Source organism: Nycticebus coucang, chromosome 4 (genome assembly GCF_027406575.1).
Source record: "Nycticebus coucang isolate mNycCou1 chromosome 4, mNycCou1.pri, whole genome shotgun sequence".
Classification (NCBI taxonomy): Eukaryota; Metazoa; Chordata; class Mammalia; order Primates; family Lorisidae; genus Nycticebus; species Nycticebus coucang.
In genome coordinates, this window is record NC_069783.1 from 53708861 (window position 1) to 53734152 (window position 25292).

The following is a 25292-nucleotide window of genomic DNA, read 5'->3' on the forward strand; positions in this document are numbered from 1 at the left end:
GCTCCTCTGGACTTCCAATACCTCACCACGCTGCTCTGGACTTCCAATGCCATCGCCACACTGCTCTGGACTTCCAATACCATTGCCACGCTCCTCTGGACTTCCAATACCATCGCCGCACTGCTCTGGACTTCCAATACCATCGCCAGGCTCCTCTGGACTTCCAATACCATCACCACACTGCTCTGGACTTCTCAGAGCCTTGTTCCCTTATTTTACTTGTTTCTTCCTAAGTCACTTTGCTGTGCTGTTCAAAACCCCCATTCCACTGTGAACCAGCTCCCCTATTCTCAACTTCTTTAACGAACATTACCTCCCCTTCACTAAAACCTCTGGATACTGTTCTCTCTGTGAAACTTTATAAATTGAGGCTGTTATCAACAGTTCTCCTATTCTCTACACAACTCAGGGAGGAGGGGGGAGGTTAATACCCTCTGTTCACTAGTGCTGCTTCCATACATTCATTTCACAGGCCTTGGGCAAAAGGCTTGGTCTCTATCCTTCCTTACTGCTTCTATTACCCTGACAGTTGTCTCCATGACCTTTGTCAAAGACTTCTGTGCCTAGGTCCTAATCTTCCTGACCACCTCCATCATCCTGGTATGACTTGGGTGTCGTGTGGAAATGCAATCCCACTTCTTGACCTCATAGTTTATTGAACCTCATTTCTAGCAACCTTCACCTGACTCCACATGGACCTTGCCTCATAGCCAAATTCTGGCCATTATAAACAACCTGAACCGATGCTATTCCTCTGAAATGCTGAATTCATCATCATACACACACAAAAACACAATCCCACTTTGCCTACAATCTCCTATTATTCTGATGTTCATTTATTCCCACATTCTTGAGTCTTAGACCTAATTCAGACCTCAAGTTCACTGACCTTCAAACTCCCCTATCAGCTTCCTCTTCTTTCTACATCCTTCAACATAGATGTCACAGTCCATCACTTCAAATTTCTTTCTTGCTATTATTATCCTCCACTCTCTTGACCGTCAGCCCACTGGGCCCATCTTGCAGAACACAACCTTGAATCAATACAACTATTTCCTTTCTCTGAACCCATACCCTAGGCTGTTTAGCTGCAATGCCTTTGTTTCCCTAGTCAGAGGTATTTCAGACCTCTTCTACCCAGCACGCTCCAGCTCATTCTCAGTAAATGACCTAATATACTGCTTTAAAGAGTAAACGTAAACCATCAAACCATCTCCTCAATCTCCAGTAGCAAAACCCTAGCAGTATCAAGACTCAGACATTGCTTTCTATTCACTACAAATAAAGCAAAATTCCCCTCCTTGCTAAGGCTAATTCCTTCATTTGAACTTGGGAGTTCATCTCATACCCTTCTGAGTCGCTGTATGAGCACTTGTTATCACTTTCCCTCCTATCTTTAAAATAAAGGAGAGGGGAAGACCCTTCCTCCACCCCATCCTCTCCCTCCTGCTTGCTAACATTCTTTCGTCATATTCTCAAACTCTTCGACAGTGATCAACATTTAATATCTATTTGCTCAAGTCCCATTTACTCCTTAACCCTAGGTGTGCACTCCACCATTTTCCACGGTCATGCCAACACCTGCCCTCCTCCTTGTAACACTTTCAATCCTTAACTGACCATTTCTTTGACCTTTAATCTTCTTCTTTTCTTGATCCTCCTAGTTGATACCTGTGGCTTTAATTTCTATCTCCAAGCCTATGAGAAAGACACACATACAGCAAAGGTGTCTCTCAAGTGCTTCCAACATCCCTAACTTCTTGGATATCTTGTAGGTACTTTAATACCAACATATCCAAAACTGAATTTTTTACCTTCTCCTCTGAAGCCCATTTTATTCTCTCGCTTTCCAATCTCAGTTCCTCATGTTGCCATCCATACATTTGCACATATCAGAGGCCTGGGGTTCCAGGAGTCATTGTTACATCTTCCCCTCATCCTTCATGTCCATATCCATCAGATACCAAGCCCTATGTCTCCGTGCTCACCCCACTGCTTGAACATTTATAACCTCCTCTTAGGTTACAGCAACAATCTGTAACTTTTCTCTCTGCCACTGGTGCTACCCATCTTGAATACATGACATTTACCATAATCACTATATACTTTCATAGAAAACATAGCTAAACTTTAATGCTAAATAAACAAACACATGTGCAAATCACCTAATGCAAATCAGATATGAGGAAACTGTAGTCAAAAGTGAGAACTGGTACTTTTCAGAATTCATAGTAGCACACCCTCAATATACACTTTTCAGCAAAATGTCCACACTCAATGTGCTAAGCCTTATTCCCACCACTAGAAAAATATACTATACTGAATATTTAAAACTTGCTACAGAAATATTCTTTAAAAATTAAATATGAAGTAATTTCTGGTATAACAAGAACATATTGGAAAACTCAAGAAACACTGAAGCCAATTCTTTTTTTTTCCTCCCCCAAGAGATAAGGTCTAGCTCTGTCATCTAGACTGTCGTGCAATGGCATGATCAGAGCTCACTGCAGCTGACACTCCTGAGCCTCTGGGATTACAGGCATCAGCCACAGTGCCCAGCATGAAGCCAATTCTAATAAAACACTTTGTAGTTCCGTGGTACAATATAAAAGTGACCAACGAACAACTGGAAAAGTTAAGAGCAAGGGTGAGTGTTGACTGCCAGAGAAGTACAAAAAGCACTAAAACCTTTAACTGAGATGGTGAAAAAGACTTCTTACCAATGTGATATATTAGACACTAAACAAAATATGCAACATAAAATGTAGTGGAATGTTCCATGATAAGTCGAAAACTGGCACAAAGGCACAAAACAATATACAGATTGATTACCTGATGTTTTACTCAGCTGTGCTGAAAATATAGCAGATGGTAATCTGCCTTCCTTTGCTGCATGGGGTTTTTTCTCAGCTTCTTTCACAAGGACTTTGGATTCACCTACGCTGCCTATCCCTGTTTGAGTGGACAAAGCCGAAGAAACATCTGGAGGCAGTATGGGCACCTTTGTCACATCAGACCTAGTTTTGGAAAATTCATCTGAGACATGGACACTCTCTTCATCTTTAGGTTGCATGCTCTTGAAAGAAAGATCATGGGGCAATTCTGAGCAGGGTAATGACCCAGCTCCATCCTGGACATCAGCAATTTCACTTTCGTGGGATACTTCTAGGTCAGTGTATCCCCTGCCTAATACCGGAGAAGAGTCATTTTTAGAACTGACAAATGTAGGGAACTCATCTATAATCTCAATTGGAGAGGAATCTGAAAATGTTTCACTTTCTCTTATTTGTGCTTCCTTAGAAATAAATAAGCCATCATTTGAACAGACTACATTATTAAGCTCCTCCATCTGCAAAGGAATTTTTTCCTTTTTGCTCAATGTTGAAACTTCATTAGCTGATACAGTATCTTTTGTGGTGTCTAAATTGGGCTTAAAAGATTCCAAATATGGTTTTCCTCCTTCAGGTGGTAAAATGCTGGTTTTTCCCTTATTTTCATGTTGTAGCATTGACGCAGATGAAGTTTTAGTAAGATTTTCTTTCACAAGTATCACAGCTTCATCTTGTTTTTGTGGAACTTCAGGTATTGAATCATCACTAAACAAGTCTACTGGTTCAGAATCAGGTGAGGAATCTTCAACTAGCTCAGAATGATCATGCTCTGGCTGTTCAACTTTTGCTATTTCCGAATAATTAGAGAAATCTGAAGTTGGTTCAGCAGACAGCTTTGTTTCTTTAATTAAATCACATGCAATAGATATATAGGGAGCTTCTGATTCTTGAACAGCTGCATTATTTTCCGGCTCTTTAATTTCTTCCTTTTTTTCTGATACTTTTTTTAGTGATACATTCATGGCTTCTTCATATGGTGGGGGATTTTCAGGCTCAAGTTTCATGCTTTTATAATTCACCGAAGAAGTTTCTAATGGTGATGAACTGGGCTGAACTGCAGAAGCACCAACGCTAGGAACTACAGAATTTAATGGTGCTTCCATCACGATGTCGGGCAAAACTGGTGAAGGAGTGGCTTCAGATTCTTCAAACGATGGGCAAAGCTGTGCTGCAGGGTAGAGCGACTCCTGCACAGCGTCTGACGTTTGGACTAAATCCATTTTTGTTTCATACGCAATCTTTGTACCTGTAGCTTCATTCAATTCGCTCTCACATGCTTCCTGTACTAAATCTGGGGTTAGACCTTCAGGCATGCTTGTCACTACTTCCTCGGTCACCTTTGATAAATTATCTGTTGTGACATAATCTGTCTCAGAATCCTGAGTTGCTACAAGGAAAGGGTTTGATGTGGTTGTACTAATATTTTTCTCTGTTACAATTTGGGCCTTCTTTTCTTCTATTTTTTTTTCATCAGTCTTATTTTCTGAAGTATTATCTCCTAACAAAGGAAAAATGTTTGTCGCAACGCTCTCGGTTGCTGCTGGGTTAAAGGGAGCACATGTGATATATGCTCCTGAACCGTCCTTTACAGCTTCTGGTGTACTGGGTAAAGAAGTATCATCATTACTGCTTTCACTATCTTTTCCATGATTAGTTTGCTGAAGGCTATCTGCAAAACATTTTTTATCCACCTTACTTTCCAGTTTGTTCTCTCTGTTAGCAAAAACATCACTATCTTCCTTGACAGTATCTTTCACTTCCCAAACTCGCTCAAATGGTTTGAAGTCTGCATATTCCTCCCTCATGGGAGCTTCTACTGCACCTTTCTTTGCATTAAAACTGTCCTTTGTTTTTTCTGGAGACATAACTTTGTCTTCTTTAGCCAATTTGGTAAGGGCTACAGATAACTCTTGTTGATTATGAAGGATGTTCCTGCTAACTAAATCCTCTTCGTCATCTTCACTCTCCACAGTTAATTCTTCCCTGGGGTTTGCTGCTATCACAGCAGATTCTGCTTTGGGAGAGACACTGGATGATGATCCCATTTCTGAGTATTCTAATTCTGAAAACTCAGTTAAATCTCTATCTACAAATGGATTTTTTGCCTTTTCTGAGAACGCTTTGGAAGCTTCACTTAAGGTTTCTTGAAGTGTTCTTTCGGTGGGTAATACTGTTGACAAATTACCAAGGTATTCACGTTCTTTTAAAGAAGCAGCTGAGAGAGGAGACAGAGAAGGAAGAGAAGCAGCAGTTTCAAGCAGGACAGGTGAGAAATCCTCTTGACCAGCCGAAACAGTGTTAACCGGCTGCTCCTTCAAGTCCATATTTTTTTCTGTGACCATGGACAGAAAGGAAAGTTAGAGAATGCCAGTGTTCTCAGAGTTAATGCAAGTTTTATGACAGATTCAAAATAGTGTTAGTAAAGTCTTATGGTTAACTAAAGTCAATGTTAATAGCACGTAATAAGTAACAATTGAGTAGACTTTAGTCATTACTGGAAATATTAAGCGATTGTCAGTAAGACATGCTCACGGCTACATACAGAGGCAATTACATGCTATGCAAAGACATAAAACAAGTCTGTGAAAACCTCAAGTGTGATCAACTGAGAAAAGCTACTTTCAACTAGTTTTAGAGGAAGAGATTTGAGAAGAGAGTTTGAGTGACAGTAGAGAAAAAAGGGGCACTGGATAATTAAATGCCATAAACCAGCCTTTATTTACATAAAAGCCTTTTTGGCTATACTCAAGTAAATTGTATTTGGAGAAAAAGAAGGATCAATGTATAAACGTATTCCTTGCATATTTCCAATTATCAACCAGGTTCTGCCCATTTCTTTCTTAGGCATAGCATGTAAAACGCGATTTTTAACTTTTTCAGTACATAAACATTCTTGAAACCATGCTAATTTTTAGTAAATCAAAACTACTCTGTATAGAGTTAATATAACTAAAGAATTAAAGTTAGAATATGCAGAGGACAAAAGGCTGGCAGAAAGAACTTGCCTGCAGAGGAGTATATCACAGACTCAGATGCAGCAGGAAGAGCAAAAAGGGTCTCATCTGAAAAACAAATAGAATATAACCTCAGCAGAAACAAAGACAGGTTGCAAGGAGACTGAAGACAAAAGGAATAAGCAAGGCTTCAGTTTGTAATGAGTCAACTAAAAACTTTATCTACAGAGAAAAGGCCAAGATTGAGAGGAAGTTGGGGGAAAGTAGTACCATTAATTCAGGTTAAATCATTATATATGTTATAAACTTGATTAAATGCTATTTATAGACATTGTTCAAGAGGCAATTTAACATGTGTCTATTACGATAGGTAAATTGTCTTATCCTATTCAAGCCAAAAATGAAAATCAAAAAGATAAACTTGAATAAAATAAATAACTACTTTTGTTTCATCTTTAGTTATTCTCATTTGTTCAATTTAAACACACAGATATTCACACTTTTTCTTACATCCTAGGTTGTCTATCTTAAAAGGAAAAGATTCTAAGTCATTGAACACTGCTCTTTGAAGACATTAGTCCTGTGTACCATTGTCCAAATACCAAGAGTCCAAAAAAAAAGAAAAAACTAATTATCATTAGGAAGATACTTAATATTTTTGCTTGAAATTAGTAATAATACTTGTTATTCATATACACAACTAGTAAGTGATGGATTTAGGCAATTCAACTCCAGAGGCTATTTTCTTAATCACGAATTATTATAAAACAAATGTTTATATCCCTCCAAAATTCGTATGTGAAAAGCCCTAACCTCCAATGTGATATTTGGAGATGGGTCCTTTGGGAGGTAATTGGGTAAAATGAGGTCATGAGGGTGAGGCCCTGGTCCGGTGAGATGGGTGCCCTTACAAGAAAAGACGCCAGAAAGCCCAGGCACTCTCAATCTCTCCCGGGAACATACACACGAGATCATGTGAGCACACGGGGAGATAGAGGAAGTTGGGAAAAAGTAGTACCATTAATTCAGCTTCAGAATAAAACCTACCTTGCTAGCACCGTGATCTTAGAATACCCCAGCCTCAAAAACTAAGAAAAATAAATGTCTGTTGTTTATGCCAGCCACTCTATGATAATTTGTTTCGGCAACCCAAGATAATCCACTATATACTGGTATATTAACTTTGTATAATGTCATCATGTACCCGCAGTTGGAAGATCCTGAGCTACAGATCTTCTGTGGTTTAGCCTAGAGAAGGACCTCTACCATAAGACAATTTAAAACAGCCTGAGAGATCACAAGAAGGTATTCTTTTACCAGAAAGAATCTAATAAATCTGGATACTTCTATCTGGAAGGACAAACTGGACAAGGTTAATCAAAATAGATTAAAATCAAGAGATGTAGCTATCACGAATACCGAGCTGTCTTCTAAGGGTACTGCCCTTGATGAATAGGAGAGCTTATCTGATGACGTCATGTAAATTTTAGATATATCTATACTGGGTATGATGTTTAAAGGATTCTTAAATGTGAAGGTAAGGGAAAAAAATCACGACTTGTGTTTAAAAGGGTCTCCTACAACATAGAACAATAGGAAGGATGGGCTATTCATCTAAACCAGTAACATAATAGTGCCTTGTAAGATATTTTAAAGTATATACACATTTTTAAAAAATGACTTGCTGGTGGCGGCTGTAGCTCAAGTAGCCACATACACTAGAGCTGGCAGGTTCAAATCCAGCCTGGAGGCCTGCCAAACAATGACAACTACAACCAAAAGACAGCCGGGCATTGTGGCAGGCGCCTGTAGTCCCAGCTACTTGGGAGGCTGAGGCAAGAGAATTGCTTAAGCCCAGGATTTGGAGGTTGCTGTGAGCTGTGACACCACAGCACTCTACCCAGGGTGATAGCTTGAGGCTCTGTCTTAAAAAAAAAAAAAATGACTTGCTATGTGATCTTAATTAAGTTACACAGTTTCTCATTTGTAAAATGAAGGAAAGTTCCTTCAGCAAAAAGAATAAAATATATGCTTATATAAAACTGAGATTCAGGGGTCAAAGACCAGAACCAAATAATTACGTAATAGGTCCATCTAAATAAAAAATAATTCTTAACAAAATCATTCCTGTATCATCTAGGCAACATAGTTAAAAGCCACTAAGTCAGAGGCCAGTCCACTTGGAAAGTGAACTAGGATCAGGAACAGTTAAAATTAAAAGGAAAACAAACTATATCTAAAATGGTACCAAAAATTTAATGTATGTTTTAAAATATACTGTATCCTTACCCCTATCCAATATCAGAATCTCTGATAATAAAAACCATATATTCTGGAATTTGTCCAAATAAAAAAGTTTTCAAATTGGTATTTAAAATATTTCAATAAGTTAACAAAATCTTAATTTTGTTAAATGGGATTCACTCAGAGTTAACCACAAAACAAGTACTACATTTCTAAAAGCTCTTATTAAAAAATACAGAATAGTGGGCGGCACCTGTGGCTCAGTGGGTAGGGTGCCGGCCCCATACACCGCGGGTGGTGGGTTCAAACCCAGCCTGGCCAAACTGCAACAACCAAAAAAAAAAAAAAAAAATAGCCAGGCCTTGTGGCGGGTGCCTGTAGTCCACTCGGGAGGTTGAGGCAAGAGAATCGCCTAAGCCCAGGGACTGGAGGTTGCTGTGAGCAGTGTGAAGCCACAGCACTCTACGGAGGTCCATAAAGTGAGATTCTGTCTCTACAAAAAAAAAAAAAAAAAAAAGCAGAATAGTTCACTACCATTTGGACCTTCAAGAAAGCTGCTCACTCCTACTCAAGTAATCACGGATCACAGACTTGAACTGCCTGGGTCAAATCACATATCCATCACCAGGACTGTGTAACCCTAAGAAAGTTATTACTTAGCCATTCTCACTTCCATATTTGTAAAATATGGATAACAGTACCTACCTCAAAATGTTGAGAGAAAATGGAAAAAAGATACAACTTGCAGAGGTAGGAGGTCAGAGGGCCAAGATTCAAACCACAGTCTGGTTCCCAAGTCCTTGTGCTTTATATTCTGAAGGGTATGTTTACAAACAAGTGCAATAAATGACATAAATTCTTCTAAGTTTATCAGCCCATCAAGTTCATTGCCCTAAAATGAGATAAATTGTCACCCAGAAATTTACCTTGCAAGTATCTGAAATACTGGGCTGATCAAATTGCTTCTATTCTACAGTGTAATAATATTTATAGAGACATTAATATGGGCTACTTAAGTACCATGCTGACTAGGCACACATTCGTTTCAGATGTTCATTCATCTAAGAGTGAAAACTATTTTATAAGGTGGATACTATATTTTGCCATGTATAATGCTCATTTTTTTGCCCAAATTTCTTGAGGGAAAAAATAAGGATGTGCATTATACACAGGTAGTACTAATTCTGTATCTATAGTACAAAAATGTTTTAAATTCTTTTATTCACACCTATGCATTAACCTTTTGACTGTGAACAACACCTTCAAGCAAGATGCTCATTTCGTGTAAACAACATCTACAAGCACGTTTTGTTTCTGAGAGCTCAGCAATCAAAGGGTTAAAAGTGTTACTCTAGAAAGCAGTCAGATATCCTATCCATACGCAAAATAATGCCTTGAAAACAGTAATCAGCTTTGCTGCATGCACTTAGGACAGATGAGGAAAGTGACTCTTCACTGGTAATGTAGATACTGAGGAAGACAATACTTCTGATTTTGCTAGTAAATTTGTTATTGGTACATAAAATTTCTACTATGTTTAAAAAATAAATGCTGGAATTCCTTTATAACACAAAAAACAAGTACCTAAATATAAACAAATAAAAATTTGAATTAAAAAATTAAAACAGAAAGGCTTTTTCCCTATAAGTTTGGGACCAAAATGTGAGTGTGCATATATAGGAAGGCGTTTTACACAGCAAATACGGTGCTATTGTTGTCCCACTTCACAGATGAGGAAATTGACATAAAAAGGCTAAACGTCCCCAATCACAAAATTGAAAGTGACAGAACTGAGATTTGAATCCAGAGAGTATCTAAGTTCATGCCCTTTCCTATAACTACACCACATTTACAATTTTGAAATGACTTACAAATAAAACTAAGAAAAAGAAAATTCTGATCAACAATATGTACTTATATAAGCTGCCAAATTCTAAGGCTAAAAACATCTAAAACTGTTTTGAAAAAATAAAACTAATTTTACATTAGCCTCTCTTTTTCAGTAAAAGATCCTGCCTTTCACAAATGAATAAACAATTTTAAAATCAGGGGTACTATAAAAGTATAATATTCCCAATTCTGAGAGATACTACATACAGGCTATTAGATTATTAGGCTTATATAAAAAAAAAAGGGCATTTATTCTATGATCTATTCGGAATGTAAACGACTAAATGAAATAAAAACTTTAACCATCAATCTCATTTGTGCTATTTTGAGTTCACAGCCAAAACACTAACAAATACTAAAGGATTAAGTAAATCCACACTAACTAAAAACAAAATGGCACTTTCCCAAAAATAAACAAAAATAAGTTTTCACTGAATAAGCAAAAAGGAAGCCAGAACTTTCAATAAGTCTCTCCATCTATGTATGAAATCAATATTCCCGGCTCAGCACCTGTAGCCCAGCGGCTAGGGTAGCTACATATACCAGAGCTGGCGGGTTCAAATCCAGCCCAGGCCTGCCAAACAAAAACAACTGCAACAAAAAAATGTCCAGGCGTTCTACGGACTCCTGTAGTCCCAGCTACTTGGGAGGCGGAGGCAAGAGAATCACTTAAGCCCAAGAGTTTTAGGTTACTGTGAGCTGTGATGTCACAGCACTCTACCAAGGGTGACATAGTAAGACTCTATCTCAAAAAAATATCAAAAAAAATTAATATTCTTAAGAAAATGCCATATATTCTCTTGCTTAAAATACAAGCTCCCAGTTATCCCCTGAATTATCCCTCCTAGTTATCCTCTTAATCAGATAAACAAATCCCTCTACCGTGAAGGCCCCAACTTAACTGCCTAAACTTATTTAAACAATTTTTCACCTGTCAACTGTGCTAACTAAACACAATTCTTCCTAATCATGCCCCTGCTTTTCTCTCTGCATCTCTGAATGTTAATATCCATTAAACCTCAAATTTACCATATCTAGCTTTACTTTCTAAAACATACTCATGTTTATCTTACTCCTGTTAATCTTCCACATTTCCAGTTGCCTAAAGCTCAGAGAATTGAGTAACTTATTCAACATCACATAGCTAATGACAATGCTAGAAAAGTATAATTTAACTCTGCCACTACAAATACAAACTTACTTCCTCATCTCCCCCATAAAACAAACAGAATCCTACTTACAAACAGAAAGATGAGGACCATTCACAGAACATTTTTACTCACATTATCCTCATGCTAGATTCACTTCCTTACCATTAGTACAAATTTAGATATTTCCCTTTTGACATACTTTGAATACTATTTCCATCATATAAGGATCAGTTTCAGAATTAAAGTTCACTAAAGAGATTTTTAAAGTATTTTTTTTAAGTAGAAGTAGTATGTCAGTTTTTAATTTATTACTGGAATTTAGTACTGATTGATTAAAAAATATATGTGCTATCACAATCTCACCAATGTCTACACATTTTTACAGAGTAATTTCCTTCCTATGCTCATTTCAAAAACTTTCATCACCCAAAAATATAACTGGTCAGTAAAATCATATCTAATGTTAAAACTAGAAAAAATGTATTTCAAAACTATACAAAACTTCTGCTTGGCAGTAATTATATCAGACTAACTCTTCCAATATAAACAACTATAAAAATGGGCAAAATATATAATGCAACTATCTTAAGACATTGGACAACTGGTAGTATAGGAGTGCAAATCCTGAGAAAAGGGAAGCATGTAAAACGGCACTGGCTTTTTGTCTGAAGGCATTTCCTAGTGTACAATATAGGTTAGAGTCCAAGAATACTGTACTCTGGCTAAGCTGAGAGATGGAACTGTCTGAAATTTGTAGGGCAGGGTAACACGCAAAGTAATGTATCACAGAAAAGCAGCTTCCAAAAATCTGGCTAGGGGCTCTTTTAAATTCCGGGGTGCACACACATAGCACAAGACTCAGCAAGGCCTAGCCAAAAAACCTAGGGTAGATTTGTAGAATATTTGGATTATTTGGGAGGTCAGAGAATGCTTGACCTAAAACTTGTCAAAGTAGAGAGAACTTGCTGAACACTCCAAGCATATAACTGAGACCCCAGGAAAAAACACCCTAAGAGTAGGACTACTCTAGCCTCAAAGTAAGGATATTTTTCATCAAGAGTCAGCAAACTACAGCTTATGGGTCAAAGTTACATTGGAACACACTCATGCCCACTCATTTATGTATTGTCCATGGCGACTTTTTCACAATGAAAGCGAGGTGAGTAGTAAAGACAAAGGCTGTATGGCCCACAACCCTTAAATATTTATTATTCAGCCCCTTAAGAAAAAATCTGCTAACTCCTGACTTTAGACTGACTCTAACTTTAAAATCAAAATTTGAAAGGATCAAGATGATTTGCCAGAAAATTTACTGCCTGCTAAAACAAAATTAATACCACCATATCCATGACAGACGGTATAAAATAAAGTTGCTGGACATGTAAAGCAGCAAGAAAATGTGCCCATAAAACAGAAAAAAATAGCCAATGTAAACAAACACAGAAATAATGCAGAGGTCAATCAGTAAACACTAAAATGGAAATTAAAATATTACTAAGTATACAGAAAAGAAGATAACATAGTGAACAGATAGGGGATCTTGGTGGAGAAATACGGACTAGAAAAAAAAAACCAAGTGGAAATGCTAGACTGAAAATTACATTAATAACAACAACAACAACAAAAAAAAACACTAGGTGAGCTTAAAAGTACATTGGACAATACAGAATAAAAGATTTATTGATAAATTAGCTTGAGGATGATTAGAAACTATCCAAACTGAAGCACAGCAGCAGGGAAAAAAAGAACAGCGATCTGAGGACAAAAATCAAGGAGCCAACATTTGTAATTGCAGTTCCCACAAAAAAAGCAATAGTGACTGAAACAAAGAAGAACTAATGATAAAATGGCCTAAAAATTGACAAAAAGTCATAATTTGGAAAACAGATCCGAGAACCTCAATGAATTCCAAAGAAGGATAAACACCACCACAAAGAGGCACATCATGGAGGTCGAACTGAAAACCAAAGATACATGAAACTAGTAGATGGACCACTACAGGCCTACATGAGGGAAAAAGGGGGGCAGCGCCTGTGGCTCAAGGAGTAGGGCGCCGGTCCCATATGCCGGAGGTGGTGGGTTCAAACCCAGCCACGGCCAAAAAAAAAAAAAAGAGAACGGAAGGGGGAAAAGAGGCGGGAGCTCAGTAAGGTCCCCTCTCATGGTACCGTTATATGATATGGCACACCTCCTGGTGAAGGACGCAGCTGCAACTGGGATTTTACATAACAACTGTAAACCATGCAACCTAATCATATACCCTTATATTAATCCAAGGGGTAAAAAATGAAAAAAGAAAACCAATTGAAAGAAACAACCTTAAAAACAGTCAGAAGAAAAAGGGAAACTACGGTAAGAATGACCTGACCTCTCAATGAATCGATGTAATAATTCAAAACGTGATAATGTAATACTATTAAAACAATGAAAACTGACAACTTAGAATTACAGTCAATTCTCATTATTCACTGATTCCTTATTTGCAAATTCACCTACTCACTACATTTGTAACTTCAAAATCAGTACTTGAAACACTTTTCAGGACATGTGCAAATACTCTGGTCATCCAATGTGCATGCTCCTCTGCTGATGTGGAAGAAGATAACCAACCCTATGGATTTCTTGTTTCCCCACTTACACAATGTAAAAAAGTGCCCTTTTCAGGCTGTGCCTGTAGCTCAAAGGAGTAGGGCGCTGGCCCCATATACCAGAGGTGGCAGGTTCAAACCCAGCCCCGGCCAAAAACAAACAAACAAAAAAAGGTGCCCTGTTCTAGTTAATGCCCTATTTTTCTCATTTTTGCGTTTTGTTGGTCACTTCCCTGTTTAAAATGGTCCCTATGCACAGTGCTGACATGTTATCTAGTGCTCTTAACCAGTAGGCTAGATGTGTCTCACAGAGAAAACACATGTATTACCATATTTTGCTGTGTATAATGCATGCTTTTTTGCCCAAATTTTCAAAGTAAAAATAAAGATACACAGGACGTACTAATTGTCACCCGTCCACAAAATTTCTTGTACCTTGTATCTGTTCTTATGTTTTATAATTATTTGTTACATAAAATTTCTAAATGCCAATGCTGGCACCTTGGCTCATGCCTGTAATCATAGCACTCTGGGAGGCCCAGGCAGGAGGATCACTTGAGCTCAGGAGTTTAAAGAGTCAGAGTGTGATTCCATCTCTACTAAAAACAGAAAAACTAGCCAGGCATTGTGGTGGGCCCTGTGGTCCCAGGGAAACATTACAGTTCTCCCCTATTTTAAATATGCAATAAATTACTGTTTACTACAATTTCCCTACTCCACAATAGAATACTAGAATTTATCTAACTACACTTTTGTACCCCAGTTAACTTTGTTTTACGTATGTTTTATTTTATGTATGTATGACATGTATTGATTGCTTAGCAGAAAATATTATGACCACAGGCTTATAGGAACCCTCCCTGTTTTTCCTCTAGGGGCAATGATTCAGTATTTGCCCATTCATTGCCTTCAGCAACTATACAGAAGAGAACCACAGCAAATAATGAGAACTGACTGATTCATCAAAAAATTAAAGATTAGTAAAGCTATTTTCAGATAAACAAAAGATGAAAACAAATGCTGAAAGAATTTATCACCAAGATCTACACTACAAGAAACATTAAATGAAGTTCTCCAGAATGAAGGAAAATGATTACCAGATGAAACTTGATCTTCATAAAGGAATGAAAAATGGCATAAATGGTAAATATATAGGTAGATATTTTAAAATAGATTTTTCTCATTTCTTAATTTCTTTTAATTAAAAGAAATTAATCTTTTAGATTAAGTATCTTTAAAAAAAAAAAATTTTTTTTTTTTTTTTTTGCAGTTTTTGGCTGGGGGCTGGATTTGAACCTGCACCCTATCCCTTTGAGCCACAGGCACTGCCCCGAAAAATAATTTTTTGAAGCACAAATAATTATATAATGAAAGAATATTTGATTTAAGGTATTATAGTTAAATACATACATACACATATATACACACATTTCCCCCCCCCTTTTGAGACACAGTCTCACTTTGTTGCCCTTGGTAGAGTGCAGCTGTGTCCTAGCTCACAGCAACTTCAAACTCTTGGGCTCAAGAGATCCTCTTACCTCAGCCTCCCAAGTAGCTGGGACTATAGGTGTGTGCCACTATGCCTGGCTAGTTTTTCTATGTTTAGTGAGATGAGGTTTCCCTATTGCTCAGGCTGGTCTCAAACTCCTGAGTTCAAGCAATCTACCCATCTCCACCTCCAGAGTTCCAGGAGTAGTTATGGTTCTAAAAGGAGTACTTACAGTTTGTAAGATACATAACGAAACATTTATGAGTGAGGATGGGACATGGATTAATGGTTGTTAAGCAAAGTGATGGCTAAATACTGTTTTGCAACTATGAAATACAGACTTGGTCTTCATCTCCAATGCCAGGCATACAGCTCCTAAAAATCCTCAGACTCTTCCCAAGTGAGAAGAGTGTCTTTTGTACAGGCATCAGATGACTGTTAGTTCGAGTCCCTAGGTAGAATCAGAATGGGGGTTAGTCATGAGAAAGACCAAGGCAGGATTACAGCGTTGGGACTTTAAGCCTTCCCCCCAGCCTACGGAGGGGAAAGGGGATGAAGCTGAAGCTTACCACCAATGCAATGGTCAATGATTTAATCAATTGTGCCTATATGTAATAAAGTCTCCATGAAAACTCAAAGGGACTGGGGTTGGAGTTTCCAAACAGCTGAACAAGGGGAGATTTTTGGAGGGTGGCACCCCAGAAAAGGCCCAGAATTTCTACTCCTTCCTTCCTGTATACCTTGTCCTGTGCATCTCTTCCACAGGACTGTCCATCTGTATCCTCTGTATCAATAATATCCTCATAAATGGGTAAATGCAAATAGAATATTTCCCTGAATTCCATGAACCACTCTAGAAAATTAACAGAACCTGAGGAGGGAATCATGGGGACTCTGATTTACACTCTGGTCAGTTAGAAGTCCTGACACCTGAACTTGTCACTGGTATCTGAAGTGGAAGGCAATTTTGATGGACTAAGCTCTCAACCTGCAGAATCTCCATGTATATAATATCAGAACTGAGTTAAATTAGAGGACATCCAGCTGGTATCTGCTGGAGAATCGTTTGGGGGGTGTGGGGTGTATGTGTCTCACAGACTGTTGTCAGAAGATTTGAATGTGTGTGACAGTAAAGAGTAGAAAGCGGGGAAAAGCATGTTTGCTTTTTTCCCTGTATTCCCTAAAAGGTTTCATTCACTATTCTGTCTTCCTTTGTTGGTGTTGGAAATTTTCAATAATAAAGAAATAAATGTTAAAACCCCCCAAAATAGAGATAAAGAAGTAAACAAATTAAAATTCCATTGGACTGAAACAATTTTAATCACAATTTTTACCCACAACTTTTTTACCAGGACATTAAAATATACATGTTTGATTTTATCAATGCTAACCACAGGCCCTGCAATATTCTTCATTAACAAAATTTTAGAAATGGTTAAACAGAAAGCTTGATTGGTAAGAGTGGGTAAATGAGAAGGCATGTTGGTAAGAGGCAGTTTCTCAGTCCTCATTCAAAGGGACTAAAAACTATTCTAGCCCTAACCCTTCATAGCAGATCTGTGTATAGGATAAGTGATAAAATACAGGGTGTCCGTAAAGTTCGTGTGCAATCTAAATTAGTTTTGCATTGTAAATTGCACACAAACTTTACGGACACCCTGGATAATAAAATACTTAACTGTGGTTTTCATAATTCACCTGATGCAAGCAAAAGCATACAACAAAAAGTTTCTTAATATAAAAATTTTTATATGAAATTAAAATACCAGAATTTGGCAGAATAATAAAACTTTCTTTAATAAGGATGTTGATGAGTTGAGACTAGGAAGTTCTAAAGACTGTTTATGAAAGGGATTTACAGGACAGCTTTAAGCATTTTTAGTAACCTTATAAGAAAAGTAAAATAGAAATTAAAAAAGTAAATTCCCTTATTTTCTGAGATCAAAAGTTCTGGTAGCTTAAAAAAAAATTTTTTTTAAATGCTTTTAGGTCAGCTCCGCCTAGGGATGTCAGAACACTAAGATAAACAAACGTAATAATGTTGGTTACAAAAACCTTGCAAAGTTGAGGGGAAAAAAATGTGCAGACACACCAGGCAACCCAGGTAAAGTTCTCCCTTTTCACAAAAACAACTCAAAGGTCAGTAAAAATACATGTGATTGTCCTTACAAAACAATCCTAAGACTCCTGATTTTAGGAACATAAAATTCTTCACAACTGGGGCTAATATTTTCCCCTTAATCTGCTACCTGCACTACTCACTCCTAAGTACAACCTCTGCTCATCTTTTTTTGTTCCTGTACTTAGCTTACAGCTAAGTTACACCTAGTTAAAAAGAAAAAAAAAAGGAATACGTTAACTAACACTGAACTTCCAAGGGATCATGAATATACTAGACCTAGTCCTATTTGAACAACAACTTAAATTTTATAAACCTTATCTATGGCAGCAATTCCATCAATAAAAATTAGCTATTAAAGAAAAGATTCCTTAAAAGTAATGGGCGACCTAAGTAAAGAATTCAGAAACTACTTGTAAAAAATCCAGTATCTGGAAGCTACAGCTTCTACTGTGGGACAAAGACTATTTCTTCCTTTCTCAATATAAAAGTGTTTTTGGAAATGAACAAGCAAGGAAAACTTACCCTTCATTTCCAGCCTATTAGCAATTGACAAGAGAAAGCCAAATATCTGTGTAATGGAATTTGTTTCAAGGAAACTAGAATACGTAATATTTATTTATTTCTAAAAGCCTGTATTTCACATTATAAGTAATTTTTGTAATAATACATGTTCATGAAAACCATGAGGTTTGTGGGAAAATGTGTAATATCAATACTGAAGATATTTTAATTATCTCAAAATTAATTCCTACATGTAATGTAATTCACTAAAACTCCAACAGAGGAAGAGAGGATTAGATAAACAAATTTTAAAGATTAGGTAGTAAATTATGGCTTTGGCTAAATTGATGGCCAAGAAAAATAATTCTGGAAAGCCCTATTAACTAGTATTTTATTTCTAGAATGTAGCAATTAAAACAATCTACTACTTCCACAGGCACAGACCCATAAACAGAGAAAATACTTCGCCCACACACGTAGCATTTCAAAACAGTTAACAAAAAAGATGAATGGGCGTCGCCTGTGGCTCAAAAGAGTAGGGCACTGGCCCCATATGCCGGAGGTGGTGGGTTCAAACCCAGCCCCAGCCAAAAACTCCAAAAAAAAAGATGAACGACTCAAATGGTGTTGGGACAAATGAGGATCATCTTGACATATAAAAGGACAACACTACTTCACTCTCTACAACAAAGCAAACTGCAAGTAAGTCGAAGAAATAAATGTTAAAATGAAATTTAAAAAAAATCATAAAAGTACTAGGAGAAAATATGGGAGAAACTTTTATGATCTTAGAGAAGGCCTTTCTGAGAATTACACAAAGCTCAGTGACTCTTCTGACTCAAAGTCATAAAAGAAAATGATAAATCTGACCACAAAAAAATGCTAAATAGAATAATATACCACATGGTCAAAATTCAAATAACAGATCAAGGAAAAAAGTTTAAGACATATAACAAAAGACCAGTTTCCTTAAAACAGATCTAGTGACCCCAAAAAATTTAGTGGCACCTAAGCCTATGACAAGATAGATACTCACATATAAATTAAAATAACAATTTGCTAAACTATTGACTACTTTACCAATACACTGCGCTGCTGAAGGCATAAGGAAAAGAATGATGGTGGCATTAGTCTGAGAAAGTCTTAGCATCAGCAAAGCTAAGTTTCACCATTTTGCAAGCCTACACCCTGCACTAGGCTAGCCACAAAGGTCACTTTCATTCATTTAAGCGCTACCAACAAACTACAGTTCTACCATTACAGTTTCCATCCCTGGTGCTGTCACCTCCAGAGAGACCTTCAGGAGTCTACATTTAGAAGCAGCAACATAAAGTCTCAAACAATGCACCGTAATTATAGTATACCTGTAATATTTAGTTCTATTTAATAAGAAGTTCCAGGGGAGAACCAAGAAATATCATCCATTGAGTTGATTCTCTTATCCTGGGCTAGCAAAATGCCTTTAAAATGTACCATTTAAATGAGGGTCTTAAATTTAAGCATTTCAAAATACTTAATATTTACTTCAAATAAATACAGTAATATTTCAAATAAATTGCTTTAAGATAAATTATTAAAATAACCACACATAAAACAAAGGCAATTAATGAATAGATAATATGCTCCTTTTTAGAAATACCTTTATAATACAGCAATCTAAGTTTACAGTAAGATAGCATATTTTCTAAACACTATTCTATTTAGTCATTTACCAGAAGTTGGAGACTTGAGGGAATTTGCAAATTACAAAAAAAAAAAAAAATCATAAATTTGACACTGAGTTTTCTAAGAACCAACCTGAAACATAATTCACCTTATCCATAAGGAACATACTACTTGTTCCCAATTTTTAAAATTAGAAGTGTCTTAGTAAGAAAAATTATTCAGAGTGATAAAAATGAAAAGCCAAGAATGAACAGAAATGTCACATTAAGATTGTAAACTTTAGATTAGAACTGATACTTAAGATTTAAATTATAAATCACTTAAATTCTTTAAAAATTTTTAATATATGCTCCTATGCCAGTATAAATAATCATATAATAAATGACTTTATTAATATAAGATTAGTAATTTTAGGCCCTATACAAATCCTCATGCCAATTATCAGTTTTGACAGTCTCTTAAATTGATTTAATAAACACTAATATTCTTTTCTTTATGTTCAAATCCATAGTCTCCAAGTCCTATTAATTCTTCTTTCATAAAGTATCTTTGTAACCTAACTATAGGGATTCACAGTCAATTAAAGAAATCAGCTTCCCATACTCTTTTCATATTCCTTCCTTCTATTCCATTTTCACTTAATGAACTAGTAATAATCAGTTCAGGCCCTACTCACCTCTCTCAGAACTACTGCAAAAGCTTTCTCAATAGTTTACCTGTTTTTCTTTCTAACCTATCTTGAATATTATCACTAATTTTCTAACACTGTTTTCATGATGCCTGCCTCAGTTCAATAATCTTCAATGGCTTCCTAAAGCCTAAAGCAATAATTTGGGAGAGGGATGAAAAATAATGAAATAACCTTATACTTTATAATTTCAATAAAAACATTTTTGGTTTCATAATATAAATTACCAAAAGCAAGCACAATTATGAATGGCAAAGCATAGATTAAAAGCAAGATGATAAACCCAAATTCCTTAATCTGTCATGCAATATCCTTCAGAACCCAGATCTACTCTGAAAGTCATTATTAATGATACTGTTTGCCATTCTCTCTCAAATAAATTTCTATCCAGAGTTTCCCAGGCATATACTGAAAAGCCTAAGTTAATCAAATCAAATGTTTCTCCATGAAAATTGGCCAAGTAAAAGGTTTCAGTCTTCAATTAACACATTGCAATGGAGATGGTCCAGGCACAGCAGCAAATAGTAAAATCACAGCTTACCAACTGATGAAAATCAGAGTGTACTCAAAAATAACGTAAATGGCAATGTTAAACGCTCAAGTGCTAGTGATTTCCACCTCTTCCAGATAGGCTGGTCTCTATCTCTTTCAGGCTCTGCACATTTCTCAGCTTTTCTTACTAACATCAGTCCTCTAAGTCTCAATGAATCTTCAAAACTTATTTTAGCTCCAAAATCACAATATAATTATTTAAGGTGCATATTTCTAAAATTAAAAAAGCCAAACTTTCACTGGCCCGTTAGAGACTCCAAATGACCTAAGTTCCCTCTCCCACTAGTTTTTCCTCATTAGTCTTACTAGATTCTTATATATGCATAAAGAACTCAATCTTGCCTTTGGGTTTTTACTCTAGGGGTTTCCTGGAAATTTTTGATCTCTGCAGCTCAAATCTCACCTTTCTCAGAAAGGCCTTCCTTAGTGTCACCCAAACTAAAATATTCCCCACACATCCCGATCATTCTCTGTGCCACCATCCTGTTTATTTTTCTTATTAACACCATAATTCTAAGGTTTTTATTTGTGCTTATTATCTGTACCCCTCACATGGGAAGAACATGTGTATCTTGCTTATTGCTAAATTCTGTAACAGTGCCTATCTCTTGACAGGTAATCAATAACAGGTTGAATTAATGAAAAAACTTTTCAGTGCATTAAAAAACTTGATACACTGAAATGGCTTACCTATCCATAACCATAATCACAATGTTCTTCATTTATTAAAAGAATTGAAGTTTCCAAATCGGTATCATTGACACACATCAGGGAACTTATGTAAAAACAGAGTCCATGGATAGGCAATATTCTTTCTCCTCTGCATTCTAAACTTAATATTCCAACAGTCAAAATTCCAGGAGATGCTGTTGCCCTATGAAACCCCAATGTTCAGAGAGCAGAACTATTGTCTTTGTTCCTATGCAGTAATATGTTAGGGTGCTTTTGTCAGTCATTAAATTTCTTGTTTAAATTTTTCATATTACATTCTCTTTTTCTATCTCACCTTAGTTTCCCTCAAATGTCTTTTCATACAAAAAAAAGTAAAGACTGAATGAATTATTCCTCATCTTCTACATCTTTAGTGCAGTGATTAGAGTTTTGAGTACTCCCTGGGGTACAGTCAATACCCATGTTATTCAAAAGCATCACAACTGGCTTATTTTCCCAAATGAATTGAGAAAAAAAATTGCGTGATTTCAAACTGATTTTCTTTTTCTAGGAAATAAGCCACCTCTAAAATCCTCTGAGGATATTAAAATTTCTCAGCAGGCAGTTACATCACTTGATTCTTGACCTTTGATACATAAACGTCCTGTTGCTGGTCGGACACTTTCTGTCCCCAAAGTAATGCATCTAAAAATATGCATTCACCATCTCTAACAAACTTTATTTTTTCTATTCCAAAATAATTTCCTGAAATGAAAAGGGCAATAAAACAATGTTCCTAAAAATAGTAAGTTTAATAATAACAACATGCAAACAGGGACTTATATGAATGAAAAGAATTTGAAAATTGTTTTATGGACCGTACGGTCATGCCTCAGTTAACCACAGGGATATACGTTCTGAGAACTGTGTCATTAGAGAACATTAGATAGTACAACCTACTACCTACACCTAAGCTATATGGCACAGCCAATTGTTCCTAGGTTACAAACCTGTACAGCATATAACTGTACTAAATATTGCAGGCAATTGTAATACAATGGTTAAGTATCTTCCTACTAAGTATCTGACATAAGGCAAAAAATAGTAAACGTACATAGTGCCCTTACCATGAATAGAGGTTGCAGAACTGGAAACTACTCTAGGGATATGGTGAGCGAACGTGAACGCCTAAGACACTACTACACATTATTGTAGACCTTATAAATACTGTACACTAAAGCTATACTAAATTTATTTTTTAAAATGTTTCTTCAATAATAAATTTACCTTATCTCGCTATATTTTTACTTTATAAACTTTTTAATATTCTTTAACTTTTAGATTTGTCAAAGTATTTAACTTAAAACACAAACACGTTGTATAGGTACATATTTTTTTCTTTATATCCTTGGCTTGTTTGTATTTTTCATCTTTTTTTACTTTTTAAGCTTTTCCGTTAAAAACTAAGACAAAGACACACATTCGCCTAGCCTACAGAGTCAGGATCAAGACGTCACCAGGCGGTAGAAATTTCTCAGCTCCATTATATTATAGGACCACCGTAGGACTCCACGCGGTGCGTCTTTGACCTAAACGTCCTCATGCGGAATATGACTCTGTCAACCTAAAACATATAACTTACAATTCATTACGTCTCATGGTAAATCTGTCACAAGTTCAATTTAGCCAAGTAGCGGCAAGGAATCCACAGGTTTTCCTTTCTTTAAGGATGTCAACCATTTTACCTTTTCTTTTTTCTCCTAAGACTCAAGCATGAGGCATGCAACAAAAGGCTGTACTGGTCTACACTAACAGCTAGCAATTCCTCTACCCTGGTGGACCTGCGCCCCCTCGGAACACAACCCTGAGATCCCATTTCCCTGGCTCAGTTTAGCTGGTGGGGAGTCGCCACATCACAACCCTGGCAAGGTGGGCGGTGGCAGGACTTGGCCAGAACTCTCTCCCAGCCAAGTCTCCACGCACCGCACCGCTGGAGGCGCTCTCCCTTCACTGCGGATGGGTCATCGTGGACATTTTCCACTCGGGCAGCTCCCCACAGCGCAAGAGGAGGAGGGTGAAGTGCAGGGAGGCCATTCACGCCAGGGTTGGGGTGAGGAGGGGACCCGGAGCGGAATGCAGGCAAAGAGACCTGCACTTCACGGCTAGACAAAAGCCCCTCCTAAAAGGATTCAAGTGCCAAGGCCTTTCCATCCTCACCCCATAAGCCTAACCAGCCCAATAAATCCGCAACCCCAGTTCCCGCTCCTATGAAAGGTGGGTGCCTAACTTCCGAGGCGCAGTGAAATAGGAACCAGCGGGAAGCACCAGAGAGCCCAGAACAGCGCACGTGCTGCCCAAAACCAAGACAGACAATGAAGAACAAGCCCAGGCTTCCGCGCTGCCCCACCCTTCTCCCAGCGCCTCCCACCAGCCGGGGCGCCATATCCCCGACGTCCCCAGACAAAGCTCCAGGGCGAAGAGCAGACCCTGCCGGAGGCATCAGGGGCCGCACACAAAAGAGGGAGGGGCAGGAGGGGCAGGAGAGGCGCGAGGGGCGCGAGGGGCGCGAGGGGCGCGAGGGGCGGCGCGGCGGGAGGCTGACTCACCCACGGAGCCCGACGAGCCCCTGCGCTTGGGCGCGGCCGGAGTGGAGGGGGGCGCGGCGGGGGCCGGGGCGGGCGGAGTCCATGCGGGCTCGGCCTGGGGGCTCACGCCGGCTGGGGGTGGGGGGGGCGGCCGGGCCGGAGGCTCGTCGTCCTCGGGCAGGTTGGAAGGCGAGGCTGCGGCAGCGGACGGCAGGGATGGCGCCGGCGCAGTCGACGACACGGGGCTCGGGTCCCAGGACGCCTGCCGCTCCGGGGCGGCGGGGGGCGCGGCCGGCAGGGGTCCCCGGGGCGCCGGGGGCACGAAGTCATTTCCGAAGTCCAACAGGGGCGTGCTGGCGGCGGGGGCCACCGGGGCCGCAGACAGCCCGACGGCGGGCTTCCTCTCCAGCACCTCCAGTTCCTCCAGATCCTCGTCTTCCTCCTCTTCCTCTTCCTCCTCCTCCTCCTCTTCCTCTTCGTCCTCGGGCTCCCTCACGAACTGGTACTTGAACGCTGGCTGAGGCCGGGGCGGGCTGTCCGAGCTCGAGACCAGAGGCGACTGGTCCAGGTCTTCCATGGCTGGCGGGTCGGAGATGCTACTGCAGCTGCTGCGGCCGCGGAAGCCGCTTCTCAGAGCCGCAGGCGGTTGTGGGGGTTGGGGAGGACGCAGAGGGGCCGGGCCGAACGAGAAGGGGACCTGCTGTCGCGAAGGTTCCCGGAACAATGAGACTGTTCCTCCTGCTTCAACACCCGTGATGCGCCACCCGCCGCGTCCCCGCTTGCCGCCGCCGCCCAGACCAGCAAAGCAGCGAAGCCAGCGGACTCTCCGCCCAATTTGGCGTGACTCACCCTCCTCCAGGGACGGCAGGGACTGGCGCGGGAGGGAGAGAGCCAATCGGCTGCAGGATAAAGAAGATGGGCAAGCAGCCTGCCCAACGGAAAGGGAGGAAGATTAAGGTGGGCGGGGCCGGCTGCTCATCCTCTCTCTTACCGGCTGGGATTGGACTCCGCGGGCGAGGCTTGGTCTGTGCTCTCCACCCTTGGTTTTGGGTGGACAGGAGTTGGGGTGGGGTCTTCGCCTTGCCGGCAGCTGGAGGTCAGTCATTTGCTAACCCAACTGCGAAAGGAGGGGTGCTGCTGGCCTGGAGAGGTCAGCGAGGTTCTTGGTGCGCCACCGGAAGGGCGTTATCCTGGGGGACTGGGGATGGAAACTTTCCTCCCGGGAAAGGAAAAAAACAGACCGGAGAAAGTAGGCCCTAAAGATTTTTGAAATAAAAGGTTATATTTTTTCTCTTAAATTCCCAAACCACATCACTACTAC

At 38.9% G+C, this 25292-nt stretch overlaps 1 protein-coding gene across 2 annotated transcripts in view; it reads right to left on the reverse strand.

Moving 5' to 3' along the window:
* The window catches only part of RTN4 (reticulon 4), an 80333-nt gene extending 55530 nt beyond the window's left edge, over positions 1-24803 (reverse strand). The window contains exons 1-3 of one of the 2 annotated variants that reach the window (XM_053588415.1): positions 23993-24803; positions 5897-5953; positions 2833-5223 (exon numbers count right to left, since the gene is read on the reverse strand). In XM_053588415.1, the coding sequence (XP_053444390.1) occupies positions 2833-5223; positions 5897-5953; positions 23993-24548 (3004 nt within the window). In that variant the 5' untranslated portion in view covers positions 24549-24803. The remainder of the gene's footprint in view (positions 1-2832; positions 5224-5896; positions 5954-23992) is intronic. The other variant, XM_053588416.1, reaches the window with a different exon arrangement.
* Between the last annotated feature and the right edge of the window lie 489 nt (positions 24804-25292).